Source organism: Equus asinus, chromosome 17 (genome assembly GCF_041296235.1).
Source record: "Equus asinus isolate D_3611 breed Donkey chromosome 17, EquAss-T2T_v2, whole genome shotgun sequence".
Classification (NCBI taxonomy): domain Eukaryota; kingdom Metazoa; phylum Chordata; class Mammalia; order Perissodactyla; family Equidae; genus Equus; species Equus asinus.
The window spans coordinates 2,030,194-2,047,719 of NC_091806.1; the positions used below are offsets into that span (position 1 = coordinate 2,030,194).

A 17,526-nucleotide genomic window follows, 5' to 3' on the forward strand; every position below is an offset into this window, starting at 1 on the left:
GTGGTCCAGCAGAGGATAATGACTTTTTTTTCCCTCTTTTCTGGATGCCATTTATAAAAGCTGTCATTTCTAAACGGAAGGACGTTTCTGAAAATATAGATTCCCAACTTGCTTTTGTGGGTGCTGAAAAGAAAAGGGGGGCTGCTTTCTTTGCAGTTATACAATTCTAGAGTTTCTAGAACATGTCCTCTGGCTCCAACCTGAGAATCAGTTTCCTGAACTGAGTTTAACCAAGTCCAGACCATCAGTGTGCCCAAGCACAGCATTCCGGGTCTTACAGTCGGGAGAGACCGGAATTTATCTCACCTATGAAAAAACGAAAGCTGTGCTATTTATCCATATTGCCATCCTTCCCAGACTTAGGCCTGTCCCAGTAAAGACACCTCCCCTGGGTCGGATCTACAGAACCCATCTATGCTCTTCCCCTGCCCCACCAGTAAGGAGCTGGTGTCCCGGTTAGAGAACGCCATTTTCCTCAGATCCCTCTGGGTCACAGGAGGGGAGGAGTGTGTGGTGGTTACCACTGAAGGTTCTGGAGTTGAACAACTTGGTTCAAGTCCCAGCTCTGCCACTTATTAACTACATAACTTTGGGCAACTTACTTAACTTCTTTTTGCTTTCATTTCCTTATCTGTAAAAAAGGAGATAATAATGTTGTCTCACTCACGGGGTCCTCAGGACTTAATAAACAAAAAGCACTTAGAAGAGACTGGGTGCACTGCACCCTCCAAACGATGTAGATTCTTCTCATTGGGAGATCTCTGCAGAGTGAGGCTGCCTTGTAATGAAAACTTCCCTGAAGCCCCGGGAGCCGGAAGGTGGGAATTCTCAGCCACTTCCCCGACGTGGATGGAACACCAGGGCAGGGGAACTTCCCAAGTTCCAACGACCTTGGCCTCGGCCTTTTTATTTACAAGGCCAGTTGTTTCTGTTCTGAGTCACTCTTACACATCCCTTTGCACTGTGGGCACATTGTCTGGTCACCTCTTGGTTGTGGGGAATAAAATCCTGTGAAGGGAATGCTTCCTGGCAGTTGGTTCCCCCTCTGTTCCTCCACCCCAACCATACCCTCACCCTACTGCAGGCGGAATGTCTGGAGTCCTAAGCCCTGCAGTAGCGTCCTGGGCAGTGACCACCCTTCTGTCCCTTTGTCCGTTCCTGCTTTTCCTGTCCTTCCACTCCCCAGGCTCACTTCTCTAGGGCTGGTTCTTGGATGCTGTGCAAGGCAGTACACCCACATTGCCATTGGAGAACCTCACGGTAACCCTGCAAGGTACATATGGCACCTACAGCAGGTTCACCTGCTTCCCACATGAGGAAACTGTGGGTTGGATGGATACAGAAACTTAGGGCCATGCAGCTTGAACATGATCTGCTGGGATCTGAACACTCGTCTGCTGGATTCCAGTGCCACGAGGGCTCTTCATGTCCCTTGATCCCTCCCCACAATGAAAACTCTGTGAATTAGTGAATCCCAATCACTTGGTCACTGGTGCATTCTCCCATCTCTAAGTTCTCATCTAATGGTGTGAACTTAGCGGGAAGCATTGTTACCATCAAGGCCAAAAATTCAGGGATCGGAATCATCTCTGCTTGGCTTCAAAAGAAGCGGCTTGATGAAGGAGCTCTGTTCATCTCTGAGTCCTAAAGCAAGGGAGGTTGGCAGTCTCACACGTAGTCTGTTAGGACACGATTGGGAAGCTTGAGACTCTGACCTGAAGCATGTCTTCCACTGAGGAACATCACGGCACTCACTATGTCACTGTCACGTTTTTCTCTCATATTCTAGGAGTATTGTATTTTATTGAACATCAATACAGTAATAATACTAGTGCAAACATTTATGGACAGGTAACTGTGTACCAGGTACGACACGCTCAACCTTCCTAGAATGTGTGGTTATTGTCCCCATTATACAGATGAGAAAACTGACGCTCCCATACAGTACTGCTATGGACTGAGCTGTGTCCCCCAAAAATTGATTTGTTCAAGCCCTAATCTCCAGTGCACTGGTATGTGGAGATAGGGCCTTTGAGAGGCACTCAAGTCATGAGGGTAGAGCCCCCACGATGGCACTAGCACCCGCATAAGAGGAGACATAGAAGGCTTGCTCTCTCTCCGTGAATCAAGGAAAGGCTGGTGGCAAATAGTGAGAAAGCGTCATACGCAAGCCAGGAAGAGGACGAACCAGGAGCCGAATCTGCCGGCAGCTGGATCTTGGACTTTCAGACCCCAGACGGTGAGAAATAAACATCTGCTATTTAAGCCACCCGGTCCGTGGGATTTTGTTACAGCAGCTCAAGAGGACCAAGACAAGTTCGCACCTCACAGGTGGGTGTGAGGGTTAGAGAAGTTCGTATATGACGCAGGTGAAATCTCTAAGTTTAGGGAGAAGCAATGTGTTTTTAAAGACCCTTGGGAGAGTGTCCTTTCTGAATTTTTAAAATGATGAATACATATGGTAAAAATAATTTCAGTAAAAACAAAAATATTTACTATTTGTTTGTAATAAAATGTTTTATTTTGTATTAAGGAATCTCTTCCTTCCAGTAGTTCATCATTTCTGACATTGTCTCCTGGAAGGCTGAAGGGAGTACCTCTTAATGAAAGAAAAACTGGATCCAGAGTGAGTCGACGCTGGCCCCAGTTACAGCCCTGCTGGCCCGTTACTAACCGCGGAGCCCGGGACAGACCGCCATGTCCCTTGAAGCCTGCGCTTCTTCATCTACTAAGTAGGCATAGAAATAAGTGCCTCGCAACATCACAAGCTTGTTAAAAAACCAAATAATGGCAAATTTCCTAAGCAATTTCACATGTGCAATACAAACAGAAGGCATTAGTATGAGTCTGTTTCTTTCCTGTCACAATTTTTTCCCTTTGAGACTGCCAACAATTCCCCTTCTCTGTTATTTCCTTCATCTCTTCTCTGCCAGAGGGACTGAAGTTCAAGTGGCCCCCGGGAAACGGAGTTAGTGGAAGGGGACGGGGCAAAGGTTCCTTCAGCGCTTCACCCCCCCCACTTCACTCACCTCACGGTCACAATCTGGCCTCCATCCAGGACAACCCCGTTCATTTGGGCAATAAAGATGGCGGCCACCGCTTCATACAGGGCCGTGCCGTCCATGTTAATGGTTGCTCCGACTGGGAGGACAAATCTGGTCACGCGCTTATCAATCCCTAGATTTTCTTCCAGGCAACGGAAGGTGACAGGCAAAGTTCCGGCACTAAGGGACAAAGACAGAAAGGAAGAGAGACAAGAGTTACGTCCACTTTAGAGGAGCAGGACAAAGCACAAACTGGAATGCCACCAGAAAGTTTTTGTTCTTTTGTTCCAGTCAAGTAATGTGAATGCAAAAAAGCAGTGTCTCAAGCCAAATTAAAAACCAGCAATTTGGAGGCTCAAATTCAATCTTATTACGATGCTAATAGGTAGCAAAATACGTTTGTTGGTCCTGGTTTTTGAGATCTACTCAAAGCTTCAAGTTCTCTTTTTCCTTTGGTCACTGTTTCTATCTTGGAGTAAATATTAAAGCCCATTTGATTGCCCACATTAATTGGGCTGCAAAAAAAAAAGAAAAAGAAAAAAGTCAGAAAAGAATCAGCTGTCAACAGTGAAGTGGAATGAGGAATTTTTGAATGACCCATAATTTCATGCCAGAAATGCTGTTTCCAACTAGATGACTACATGGATTGCGTCCAGCCCCTGGGAATTGCCCTGAGCTGGGCCTGCTAATTTTGAGAATGCTGGACAAACATGTACGGCACATTTAGCCTGAACCCGAGCTTCTAGAAATTCACTGAGGACCTTCACAGACAGTCCAACTCCCTGATAAATGGTCATTGGCCGACTCTACCGTCTTTCCAATGACACGGGGCAGAAAAGCTAATCAAAGACCCAATATGGAGTGACTTCACCCCAACTCCTCCCGGGCGTGGGATGGGAATTCATGACCACATGACGCAGCCTCAAATGCCAGAACTCCTGACATGTTCACCGGTCTTCTAAAATAGGAGACTTGTAAGCATAAGGGATGCTGAAGGCCAGAATATAATTTCCATGTGGACAGAGGTGCGTGGGAGGGCTGGTGGATTTGCTTCAAAGTTTAAGTACCGTGGAAAACAACGCAGAACACTCACTGCCATGGGAGTGCTTTGCGGTCCCTTCTCTTTCGATTTTTTTTCTATTCAAACCCTAGCAAAGTGAATTGGAAAACCTCCAATGCAGACGGCACTTTTTCCTCTCTTGCACTTCCAGCCTTAGTCAGAACTTTCTCCTCCTGTAGTGAGAACTGGGGCTCCCACCAGGCTGGACAAAGACACCTGCAGAAGTCTCGGTTTCTCAGAGAGTCGGAGAGGACCATCGGCTTCGGGGAGCTAAATGAAATGCAGATTCCAGGCCCTACACAGAACCAAGGAACCAGAAGCCCTACCGTGAGGGTCGCCTAAATCTGCATCTTATCAAGCCACTGACCCATGAGCTCCTAATCGCAACCTTAGGGAAGCCAGAGTCATCTTACTGGAACATTCTTTGTGATTTCAGGTCAGGGGTCTGTCTCATGCCTCCTCCTTGGTCTTAGGGAGGGAGAAGAAATGAATATTTGGAGACTTCTCCTTACTAAAACCTTATAAACCCAGGGAGAAAAGTTGGGGTCTGGCCTCGTTCACATGTGGGGATGCCATCTGACCTGGCTTGCTGCCCCAGCTGTTTTAATGAGATGTTAGCGTCCTTTTATTCCTCTCACCCCCAGAGCTCCCCCACCCTGCCCTTTCCTAGGACCCCTTGAAGGGTTTCCAGGACACTAGGACTCGTCTGAGATGTCTGCTCAGCCACGATTGGTGGCCAGGATTCTCAATGATGATATGATATGAATCTAAGGTCACTTCTGGGAGGACCGGAATACATTATTATTATTGCATTCATTTCCCCAAAATGTTATCATAGGGTCTTCAGACAATTAAATAGATTGGGGAAAATAATTGGTAAGGCATGAAAATATTCTCAGTTTCTCTACTGGACAGGCTTTGTGAATTAAAATTCCATTATCAACCCAGCCAATCCAAACTGGGACTTGAGAATTTCAACTCTTTCCTGCGTTGCCTGGCCGACTTTCTGTCATTGTATTTTTTGGCTCCTGACTCAATGGCCATATGACAGTCTTCAAATGTTGCTAATAATAAGTATCAGATAATTGAGATTCTTCTTTTTTTTCCAGGTTAGTTTTAACAGCATGCACTGAAGTCAGAGAGATGCAGCGAGGTGTGTCTCGGGCCGTTCCTCCTCCATCCATCCTCCTTGACACCGGCTTCTGTGCCCACTGAGACAGGGGGTCAGCCCCTCCACATCCCTATCAGCCCAACGTCCGAGGAGGCAGAAAGGCTGTTTAGCTGCCTGTCCTGGGGCTTTGTGTTTTTGCCTCTGATCTTGATGGCAAAGTTAATTCTTAGTGTGTGACTCCTGCCATATTGACTTTTTTCCCTTAAGTCTTTTTCTTTGAAAAAAAGGAATTCCACATCCAGGCAAAAGTCACATTTTAACTGAAGATTAAAACTACTTTTTCTTTTTTCCAATGAAATACAAGGTAAGGAGGAAAATGGGTCCTCAAAGGCCTTGGCCAGATAACCCAAGCATTTGTCTGATTTAAATACAAATTTGGGCCATCCATATGCCTTTAAGATTTACTTTGTTTTATAAATATACTGGAATAATTGTCTAGTCAGTCAAAGAAAAGATAATCATAATATTTGTGAAATAGTTTAAAGATCAAAAGATGCTCTTGAGTAAAATCAAAATTCTAAATACTAATGCAAAATACTGACAGTTTCAACAATGTACAAATTAAAAACTTCTAGTGGCAAAAAGCACTGTAAATTTTTAAGACAAATGTCAAGTGGAGAGGGACATTATTTGCAACACATGATACATGAGTTAATATTTTTAGACATGAAGAGGGTTGAAAACCAATCAGGAAAGGATGAATACCCCAACAGGAAATTAAGATCACAAACAATTCACAGGGCGGGGGGCGAAGGACAGTCAATAAGAACACAGAAAGACATTTCCCTCACGAGGAATCACAGAAATGCATATTCAATGAGATCATCTTTCACCAATGAGATTGGCAAGTGTGACGGTGACTGATCCTCTCAAGCGCCGGGAGTGGGTGAGGAAGGGCGCGTCTCACACCCACTTAGTGGAACATAAGCGAGTGTACTTTTCTGAATAGCAATCTGGTGATGTTTGAAATCGTCGATGTGCTTTCCGCTGGACTCAGAAATTCCACTTCTAGAAGTTTTTCCTGAGGACATCATCAGACAACCTCGGAGAGACGCATTTACAAGGATGCCTGTCACGGCCCTGTTTAATAGACACGCCTTAAGCGTACGCCACAGGGTGGGGTGGGGTTGTATTGTAGCACAGGCAGTGTATTATCATGCAGTTTAAAAAACAGTAGAAAGAGCTATATTGATAGATATAATACAACTTTCATGATCTGTTGACCAGTGAAAAACAGCAGTTTACAGTATCTAACATAGTAAGAACTGGAAAGATATAACACTGTAAAGGTTAACTAAGGGTTACTACCAATTATCATTTGGTCACACAATAACTGTGATTAACGTTCATTTTCTTCTTCAAAATTTTATTCACTCTGATTTTTTTCACAATGAGCAAATATGAGCATAGGTTCATAACCAGAAAACAAAAATAGAACTAAAGATGATAGCTTTTATTTTTGGAAAAAAAAAAAGGATCTAATTTTTCTCCAAAGAGAGAGGATCTTTATGGATAAAGATACTTAGGACCAGGCCAGCCCAGTGGGCGTAGTGGTTAAAGCTCTGTGTGCTCTGCTTCAGCAGCCCCAGTCCGGGGGTTCGATCCCAGGCACAGACCTACTCTGCACACCAGCCATGCTGTGGAGGCATCCCACATACAAAAAAATAGGGGAGGATTGGCACAGATGTTAGCTTAGCTCAGGGCTGATCTTCCTCAAGCAAAAGAAAAGAGGAGGATTGGCAATGGATGTTAGCTCAGGGAGAATCTTCCTCAGGAAAAAAACAAAAAAAGATACTTAGGACCAAGAAGGAAATAGGAAATTTGGGAGTAGAGTGTTCCCGTTCATCTTGGGAAACTGAATGCAGAACCTAGATCCCCAGGATCGTATATATTGCAGCCTCTCCTGAAACCTCACATTCTACAAGCACCGAATTCTCATTGATTTGCAAGAAAATATAATTTGGCTTCCCAGGTCATCACCACTATCGGCCTTTTAGGTCATTTAAGGAAAATCTGGCTGCTGCTCAGGAGCCTTGGGACTGCAGTCACCCCGTGTCACGAACAACCACCTCACTAGCAGTGCACAGTCCCAGGCTCTGCCCCAAGGACCTGTGACTCCGGAGAGAAGGCTGAGCTACGGGCTGCTGAGTTAGCCTGCTGCCCTGCCACCTGCCTTGCGACCCCAGTCTTGGTGCTGTAATCCAAGGATACACGTGCAGAAATATAGACAACTATTGCAGGCTGGAAGAATAAAACTCCTTTAGTCTTTGAAATTCTAACTTGCCGGGTGTTTCTCATGTATTTTTGTTTGTTTTTTTGCTAAATTCAGTCCCAGAAGACATCAAAAACCAAATATTTCTCTCTGCATATCCCTGGAGTCCTCGTTGGCTTCCGGGCTACTGGAACTAGGTAACAAAAAAGGAACGGATTCACAGTGGGTGTCAAGTCAAATCAACGCCAGCCTGATTTTCTCAAAATCAACGGAGCAGAATGGTCCGTTAGAGGTTCACGCAGAGGTCAAAGAGTGGACTGACTTCCGGTTTGTTTGAAAACTCCTGCCTAAAATTCCATTTACCCTGCAAAAGCTCGTTCTCCTGCTTTCGAAAACCTAGTCCATAGAGTGATATTTTTTTTATAGCATTTTTCAGATCACTGGGGAAAGAACTTCTTAAATAGAATAGCATCCTGTTATACCCTTTCGGAAAACATTTAAAAGTAAACTAATACTACATATGGCAAATTAGGTATGCAGATTAATAGCACGCATTCATCTGGGAAATTTAATATGAGATCATGTTTCCAATGCAGTTGCATACCAGCAAAGATGTTCATCAGAAAGCTCAGAAGTTCCTAGAATGAGCCAAAAATACAAAGCATTCGCCTTTTTCAAAAATATTTTAATAACATGTGAAAAGTGTTCTCATTGAACTCTGTGGCAGGAGGGTTTTGAAAAAAAGGAATTGGCAAAGAGGGCAAAAAAGTGAGCAGAGAGAAAGAAAGGTGATTTCTGGTGTTCTCTACCTGGAAGCAGTACCCAGGGCAGTGATCCAAGCTTGGAAAATGCCAGCAAAAAAGGAGAAAGGGTTTTTCCTGGTCACTAGAAAGTAAATCAAGGGGAGAAAGATGCCCCCATGGATGATGAGGCCCACAATCACCGTGACCATGTACATCCCCAGTTGCCTAGCAACCACTTCTAAGTCCTTGATTGCAATGATCTTCCCACAAATTAGGCAGGCGATACCCAGGGGAGAGTACCTGAAAAACACAAAAGAAAAAAAATAAAGAGATCATTATGGGATTCAGAACTTAAATCTGGGCCCTCCCATGGACTGCACCCTTAGGAAAACCCTTCCCATTTCTGTACAGAGAGCTTTGCTGAATGAGGTCATGAGATTCAACAGATGCTATATTTTCCTTCAGACCAACAGCCATATCTGAAATCTGTTCTTCGGATCTGGTGGCCCCCGCTCTAATGAAAAACCCAAAGCCAAGCTTGGTTGCTCAGTTATTTTTAAGAATAGCCGAGACAAGTTTTACCATCTCTTAGGTAAGCACCGTGCTAAAGTTGAGAGACGCACAGGTTGTGTCTTTGAGAATCTCCTTTGATTTCTCTGTTCCTCAGCTCCTCCCTTGGAAATTTGGAATAAATTTGGAGCTTCTCAGAAAGCCCATTAGAGTTTTGCCAAGCTATCAACTGGTGTTTGTAAATTTGCTTTGTTTTTGCCTCAGAAGATAGGAAATATATTAAAATAACAGACAGACATAGAGAGATCTGCCAAAACGAGAAAACCACCTGAGCCAAAGAGTACATTGAGAGAAATGCGGTTTGATTACCTCTAAGTCTGAAAGGCCTCCTCTCCACATTTACTCTAACAATCGTGCTGGCTACCGTTCATCGTGTCTCAAGCAACATGGCGAGAGCACCACACACCTCGCCTCATTTCATTCTCCCCACAACCCTAAGATCTAGGTATCATTATTCCTACTCAGCAAATGAGGAAATTGAGGTTCAAAAAACTTAAGTAACCGGCCCCGGACCATGAAACCAGGAAGCAGGAGGAGAGCAATCTCAGATCTGTGAAACTCCGCGACTGGGGTTTTTTCCCTACCAAGCCAAACCACTTCTCTTTAATGAGCAATCGTAGCTCTTTGTAGCTCAGCAGACAATTCTCCATGTACAGTTTGTCCTGTGTAAGCTTATTCTATATTTCTACATTAGTATTACTTTACAGAGAGCTTGGGAACAGTTGCCTGTTGTCTGCACTCTTGAGCAAGCCAACCCTGTTCTCTCTCATCTTGAGTGTACTTTCTGCCTGTTTGGCAACATCCCTTTTTTCTTGCCCAGTCTGGTGTTGTTAGAGCATGAACTTGTTCAGTCTGCGATACTCTCTGACTAAAATGAAAATATTTGTGGGAAGGTGGATACCTTATTAAGAATTATGAACCTATTTCAGAGAACCACTGTGGGGAAAACGAAGTCTCGGGATGGGGCTCCCAGCCAGGGTTAAGGGAGTCGAGAAAGGGAGATGGACACCGAAGCCAGATTTGGTTGTTTCTGCAACTGTGCCTGGAGCGAGCCCTTTCCTGCGTTGAAGAAAAGCTGTGAGGAGCAGATGAGAGTCATAGACACAGTTACGCAAGACATGGAGCTCATCCAGCCACTCACCAGCTACAGGACCTTGGTTAGTGACATCTTCCCACTTACAGATGAGCGTGTCAGGGCTCAGAGAGGCTCACTCCAAGCTCATGGGGCTGCTGCAAGGATTACGTTTTTGAACGTGCGTATGTCTGCACTGTCAATAACGCCTCCCCCATCCTTGTCAGCAGCGCTGCTTCCTGACTCCTGGCAAAGGAGTCCCTTGTATGTTCTGTCTTCCCGCATATACCCCATGTCCCCTCATCATCATGCTTAATGAGTCAAGTCTGAGTTAATGAGGCTTTCTAAAACACCTCACGGGCTGCCATCACCCAACTGTGGATGTTTTTACGAGCAATACATTTTCTCAAGAGGAAGCTTCTCCTGAAAGAGCTGCTATGTAACTGACACTCATTAGTTAGAATGTTAGCATAACTGCTTTCTTCCCTGAGAAGCATCTAGCCTGCACCTCCCAGCTACCCTTTCCCTGGGGTGAAGGCTGGCCAAAGTTTGAGGGCTGCGTCCGCAGGCGTTAGGGAGCCAAGTCATTAAATCCTTGGCCTTCCCACCACTTTACATTTTCCCCTGGTGCGCCCATGGTCATAACACCTCAGAGAGCGGCAGGGTAGTCTCAGGGGCTGCCTCTCTGTCCACCGGAATTGTAAACAACCGAGCAGAACACATCTTCCAATAAAGCCAATAGGCACTTATCTTCATAATCCAAGAGACTGCTTTTTTCCCAAGCACCAATCGCTCTTTAAAGATGTCCAGAAAAAACGCAAATACGAGCTGTTTTGGGTGCCATTCCATTTTCCTGCTCTTCTGAGACAAGCAGTTTGTAGAACTGAGAGAAAATGTTTTTAGGGCTCTCTGCCTAGGAAGCCTGGCTATGGAGTCCCCCTGGAGAACATGTTTGATCCTAAGCCAAAAGAGTTAGAGAGGTAACAGGTGACCTCCGGAGCACTCAGCTCGCTGGGAGAAACATGAGTTCTCACTCTAAATGGAGTGTTATTCAAAGGCCATAAGGCAGCGTATTAGGGTAAATAAACAGGGCAGGCAGGGGCCCTACTTAACCCAAACACCTCGGTCTCCCAGATTAGAATGAGCATTAATAAGGAAAAGGAAAGAGCCTTTCTTCTGTGATGCCTTTTACATTACTTCCCTGCACCTGTTTTTAAAACAAGTCGCTTAAGCCTCCACTCAGAATCTGGAGCTTCTGAGTTCCTGGGTTTCCATGATAATGAATTATCTCATTGAAAATGGCAAATGTCCAGGGTCCAAGGTCACCACTCAAAGCTTCTGAGGTGAAACAAACGAACAAAGCCATGAACCAAAGAGCATAAAGAGGCTGAGGGCTCCAGTGAGCGTTCTGAAGCCAAGCGATGCTCAGTAATTGTTGGTCCAGTTTCCAAATCAGAAGGACACGACTATAGAGCTATGGGGAGGGAATGGCTTCCATGCTGCCCTGAGACTGGTTGTGTCCTCGGCTCTAGGCACTGCTTTCAAAGCCACTGATTCATCCAGGACTGGGCTGCTGTATCTTTTTCTTACTGTTGTACCATCCATTCTTGCCTCCACTCACAGTCCTTATCATCCTAAGGTTCCCACCAAGATGCCCCTCCCAGGTCTGCTCTCTACTCCAAAATCACAAATTTAAACACAGCACTTAGCATACCCAGAATTCAGTCAGTGTTTCTGTGCATTCATAGACACGCGCTTCAGACTCACTTGATCTGCCTGATAACAACATGGACTCCCCGGGCCGCCACATACCTATTGAGTTAGAATTTCCTGGAGCTAGCCTTGGGGCATTTATATTTTAAACAAGTTTCCCAGGTAATTCTGATGTGTTTGGAAATCAGTGTTTTGAGGAATAAAATATGATCTGCAACTGAAAAAATGTAGATATTACTAGGTTAGCCTTTGGAAACCATTTACTTTATCTCCAATTAAGGCCTTTGGTTTCAACCCACTAAAATAGTTAATTCAGGACTTTTAGGCACAGGAAAGATTGTGGAACAAATGCTTGGAATGGAGGTAAGTGGAGGGACTTCCTCAGTCCTGCCCTAAAGCCACTTTGGTTCAGTTGCACACGTTTCCAACAGCAACGCCAGCCTACCAGTTTGTGATGGATCCCAAGAGAACTCAGAATTAGAAAAGTCTGTCAATAAAGACTTAAACACATACCCCAAGAGTTACCTAAAGGTGCTGTCTGTACTTTGGCTCTGGAAGCAACACAAATCTCCATTTGTTCCAGTCCAGCTAGGGAAAGGTGTTCTGGCTATCCAAGGAGTGACTTTTGCTGAGAGTTACCATATGTGGATCAGAACTTTTCATCAGGATGGAGTGAAAATCAGTTTGTAGAGTCTCCAGGCTTGGTAACCCTCCAGGGACTTCCGTTTGCAAATAAATAAAACTCCAACTCATCACAGAGGCCTGTGGGATCTGCCTCTTGCCCACCTCTCCAACTTCACGGCCTTCCATCCCTCTCTCACCGACCAACCGCACTCCAGACCCTCATTCTGACCCTCAAAAACCTGTAACTTGCTGCTTCCTCCCCTGGAAAATTCTCCTCTCAATTCTTCACGGAGCTGCCTCTCTCTCATTCTTCAGGTCTTCCTCAAAAGTCACTTTCCCAGACAGCCCTCCCCCGGTCCCTCCTGATAGAGTTCACTCCCTACTTCCATCCACCCATCACTCTCTATGCCCTTTCCTGTTATTTGACTTTGTAGCACTGCTTACTCTCTCAGTTCTTATTTGCTTCCTTTAATTTTTCCCTCTCTTCTATCACTAGACTGTAAACTCCATGAGGACAGGAATCTTACTCTGTCTTATTCACCATTGTATCACCAGTGCCTAAAATTGTTACTGACACAGAAGGCATACTCAAAAAATATTTATAGAGTGAAAGAATGGAATGATGGATGGATGGATGGAAGGATGGATAGATGGAAAGAGGGAAGGATGGATGGATGGATGCATGGATAGATGGAAGGAAGGAAGGAAGGAAGGAAGGAAGGATGGATGGATGGGTGGATGGAAGGAAGGAAGGAAGGAAGGAAGGAAGGATGGATGGATGGGTGGATGGAAGGAAGGAAAGTGGATGGATGGATGGATGGATGGATGAATGGATGGATGGGTGGGTGGGTGGTTGGGTGGATGGGTGGATGGATGGTGGTGGTGGGTTAACTGAGAGGGAGAATTGGAAGAGTGGGCAGAGAGTTCACTTCTCGTTTTATGTTCCTATAGTGATTAGATTATAAAAAGTTTTACTTTCTGTTTAAGTTTTTAGATTATGAAAATAAACGTTTTTAAGAACTTTGCAGAAAATGAGGATATCAAAATCACACTAAAATTAGGGTTTTTCTTTTTTTGATGAATCAGAGGCCTATGTAGGCTTCTTAAAGAATTAATGAACATGAAGAAACAAAGGGTTGAGTTGATGATAGTAATGATAGTCACAAAATAACAACAATAATACTAATTCCGGTGAAGTGCTTGGACAGGGCCTAACACATAGAGATTGCTCTGTGACTACTGGTCAGAATTTCACCTAATCCTCACAGCGACCCTATGGCATGGATTCTATGATGAACCCATTTTACAGATCAGGATATTGGGGTTTAGAGTATGCCTTACTTACCTAAAGCTAGTAATAGGAGGATCCTGGATTCAGTCCAGGCTGAAGTTAGACAGAAGTTGTGTTAGACACAATTCCATACAACTCCTGTTACTTAAGCTGTGCCACACTGGGCAAGTTAACCTCTGTGCCTAGTTTCCTCATCTGGAAAACAGGGCTGACAAAAGTACCTATTTTGCTAGGTGCTATTGTGAGGAATAAATGAGTTACTGCAGGTAAAGTAATTGGAATAGTATTAAGCATATAGCAGGAACTTGGTAAATCTTACTTATGATTTAATAATAAGTATAATGAAAATAGTAATTATCTCTTGAATAATAAACAAGTAGAGCACGGTAACTGAAATAATACTGAGTATATAGCAAGAATTTAATAACTCTAAGTTACAATTTAACAATGATAATTATTAGAATAATAACAATCTCAATGCTATATTTCTATTATTCCTATTCTTACTACCACATGGAGAAGAATACAAAAGAACCCTGATTTTTTAATCTTTGAGGAGTCCACTGAAGAATGGTTGGCAGTTTTATCCAGAACCTTCTCACACACATCGTTATCAAATGTTGATGCTGACAAGGCAGCTAAAGAATGACAGAAATGTGTGGACTTGGCCTCTCCTCTCGTGTAACACCCTTCTGACTGTCTGCCTGCATGAGGTAACTGAACAGCTGTCAGAAATCCTTCCGTAGGTCTCATTCCTGACTCACAGTTGCTCTCCACTCCCGGGATATGAGGCTAAATCTTTAGGAGTTTTCATTCATTGTATAGGAAACTTCTTGATCCACCCTACCCTCCAACCCTGGGGAGAAGGGAGGCTACACTTTATCCCATGACTCACTTGATTTCCTAGAAGATTCCCTCCCCATCGAGGGCTCAGAGGAAATGACCTTGGTGCGGATGAAAGAAGAAACTTGCATATATTGCCCACATCACTGGCATCATAATGCAGAAATGTGAACTGCACATTTAGAGCAAGGATGCTCACTCTGCTAGAAATTCTAGGACACAAGAGTAGATCCTAATGTTTCATGGCAGGAGGCCTATTCTGCTTTATGTATTATCATTTATTAAACTCTCAGCAGGCTCAGAACAGATCTGAAAGACTTTAAACATATTTTTTACAGCATCACTATGTGTGTGACTTTAACTCTTCACACAAAAGAAATATTCAGAAATCTAGTATTGCCTGGGAAGTTGAAGAATCAGTCCAATAATCGAGAAGAACGCATTATTTTATTAGCATCTTTTCTAGGTTTTATAAGTACAATTAAGCAACGATCTGGACAAGCCAGGTCTATTAAATATAGTTCATGAACTCATGAAGAACGTCTTCCTGATTCAGACCCTGGGGCCTTCAGCTAGCTCACTCGTTCCTAAAGTTTTAGTAAGAACTTACCATAGGCACATCACTAGCTTAGGTTTTGTGGTGATGAAAAAAATAATAGATTTCTGGCTGGTAAGGTGAAAGCGGGGTCAAAGAAAGGAAGTAGAGAGAAGAAGGAAGGATTTCAGTGGAAGTCACCACACAGAAGTGGAAGAAGATCAGAGGAGGAGAAAGGAAGGAGGGTAGGACAGGAAGATGCAGACAGGGGGAATCTGTAACCCAGAATGCCTGTGGCAAAAAGAACACAGATGTGGTTTGGTCTAATCATGTTTTTTTTTTTTTTTTCCTAGGCAGGCATACAGGACCATCATAGGGGTCTGAAACAAATGTATGTAAAAACACTAGAAGTTTCCAGTGACTGAAGGCACACAGCCTCCTTGATGAAGGAGTGGAGACTCGTGCTCTCCTGGGCTACCCTGGATTTCAGAACCACTGACCACAAACACACAGGAAATGGAGACAACACTGCTTACATGATTCACACAAAAAATCCCACCCACTTACGCAAGCATTTTGATATCAGTATGAACTCCAGTTTTTCTCTCTCTCTAGCTGTATAATCATAGGTAAGTTAATTCACCTCTACGAGCCTCAGTTGCCTTTTCTGTAAAATGGGAATAATAATACCATCTCTGCACGTTGTTGGGATTCCATTTGATGGATGTTACGCACTTATCATGGCTCTCGGCAGATAAAAGGAAATCAATAAATGATAGCTTCTATTATTATAATGATCACGATGATAAAGAATCAAGAGTTAGTGTCTCTGGACGAGAGTTTTCTCTTCTGTAAAATGAGAGGCTGGGACCCCACTCACAAAAGCTCTTATAGTTCTAACACACCTCGATTTCACTTTTGCTTGCATGGCCTGAGAATGGCCTCTGTTTTCTTCTCTATGAGTCATGAGTGACCCAGATCTAAGAAGCATTGCTTTGGGACACCAGAATATGGGAGCCGTGGTTCTTCCACGCACCCTGGGTCACGCCAGATCCCTACTCTCTTGGGTTTACTTGACTTTTTCCTGCTCCTGCTCAGCTTCAGTGTTACTGATTGGTTTTTCCAGCTTGTCTCTCTGTCTTTTTTTTTCTTTCAGGGCACGAATCAGCAAACTTTGTATATAAAGGGCCAAAGAGTAAATATTTTAGGCTTTGCGGGCTACACGGTTTTGGTCAGAACTACTCAACTCTGCCATTTAGCACAAAAGCACCCCCGGACAATAAGTGAACAAACGGTGTGGCTGTGTGCCCATAAAGCTGTATTTGAGCACCGGATGTGAATTTCATATCATTTTTATGTGTTGTGGAATAAGATTCTTCCTTTGATATTTTTCCAGCAACATAAAAACATAAAACCCCTACATAACTCCCAGTCCACACAGAACACTTGGTGGATAGGATTTGGCTCACGGGCCATGGTTTTCTGATCCATTTTCTAGGAGAAGCTCCAAAAAAGAGAATGTATTTGGTCCACACCCACCCGCCCTTTCCTGCTAGGAGGGCTCCAGTATCCTCTGGGTACCCCAAGACCTTCTCACCCCTGCACCACAGTGAAGTAAGAGCTAGCCTACTTACCACATGATCATGATCACTAACTTCATGACGATCTCATTCAAGATGTTGAAGAATTCCACCATCAGCTTGGCCTGCTCACCCATCTTCCCCATGGCGATGCCAAAAGCAATGAAAAATCCTATCAGACCTGTTGGGTGAATCACATTACACAGAAGGACAGATTATAAAGTAGGTGTTTCTTCTCCGGCCTTCTTTACCATTCCCCATGCATGGCGCCATGTTCTCACTGCCTGTTATCCCATGAATCAGCCATTAAAAGACAAAAGCATTCTATTTCACACTGAAAGTGCCTTTCCCCAGGATAGGACTGGAGCACTGCTAGTTTCTTGAAGAAAATGAACTCATTTTCATTCCAAATGAAAAAGTGCTCTCTTCTTCCTCGTCCTCACTTAGGAGAGCATGTGTGAGCAGATTCCGTTAGTACACAGATTAACGCAGGCAGGCTTGTTGGGACTTGGGGATTATCACGCAACCTTTGGAGCCAATATTTGAATAGCAGAGACCAATTAGCCAGTAAAATCTCTGCCAGGGCTGAGGCTATATTGGTTTGGTGTTATCCATCCCTGGCTGGAATGTTTCACTCTAGAAAAATCCTAAACATAAAATTATTTTTTTATTGCTACTTGCCTAATGTGAGAGGCAGGAGGAATGTCGAAAAATCAAACGGAAAGCAATGCAAAATCCGGAACAGTTGGGAAATCCCAATAGACCCAGTTTGTTTGGATTTAACCTATTATTTATTAATTTATCACAATTCTTTTCATGGTCAACATGGTTAGAAGGCTTTTCTTTTTCATTTTTTCAGAAGAATAAAGAGAACATAGCTTTTACCACTTCCTGGCCCCTCAGACTTGTTCTCCCTTCACTTGACATCCTGTGACTTCCATGTAAATCCAGTCCCCCTCAGCCTCCAGGGTCAACCCCAAGCCCAGGCCGGAAGGATATGAGGAGCTCTGTCTCCACCTTGACGTCAACATCAAACTGCCCAAGTCCTGGACCAACTCCAACACCCGC

At 44.0% G+C, this 17,526-nt stretch overlaps 1 protein-coding gene and 1 long non-coding RNA gene across 7 annotated transcripts in view; one reads left to right on the forward strand and one right to left on the reverse strand.

Annotated features, from left to right (window-relative positions):
- The window catches only part of LOC123277955 (uncharacterized), a 41,845-nt gene extending 33,556 nt beyond the window's left edge, over window positions 1–8,289 (forward strand). Inside the window, exon 3 of the long non-coding RNA XR_011495008.1 lies at window positions 5,214–8,289. This is a non-coding gene — a long non-coding RNA (uncharacterized lncRNA). The remainder of the gene's footprint in view (window positions 1–5,213) is intronic.
- SLC1A2 (solute carrier family 1 member 2) overlaps window positions 1–17,526 on the reverse strand; it is a 137,461-nt gene that overhangs the window by 24,066 nt on the left and 95,869 nt on the right. For all 6 annotated transcript variants that reach the window (XM_014851038.3, XM_044750042.2, XM_070487524.1 and 3 more), the window contains 3 exons: window positions 16,513–16,639; window positions 8,297–8,530; window positions 3,030–3,224 (listed from right to left, as the gene is read on the reverse strand). In XM_014851038.3, coding sequence (XP_014706524.2) covers window positions 3,030–3,224; window positions 8,297–8,530; window positions 16,513–16,639 — 556 coding nt within the window. The remainder of the gene's footprint in view (window positions 1–3,029; window positions 3,225–8,296; window positions 8,531–16,512; window positions 16,640–17,526) is intronic.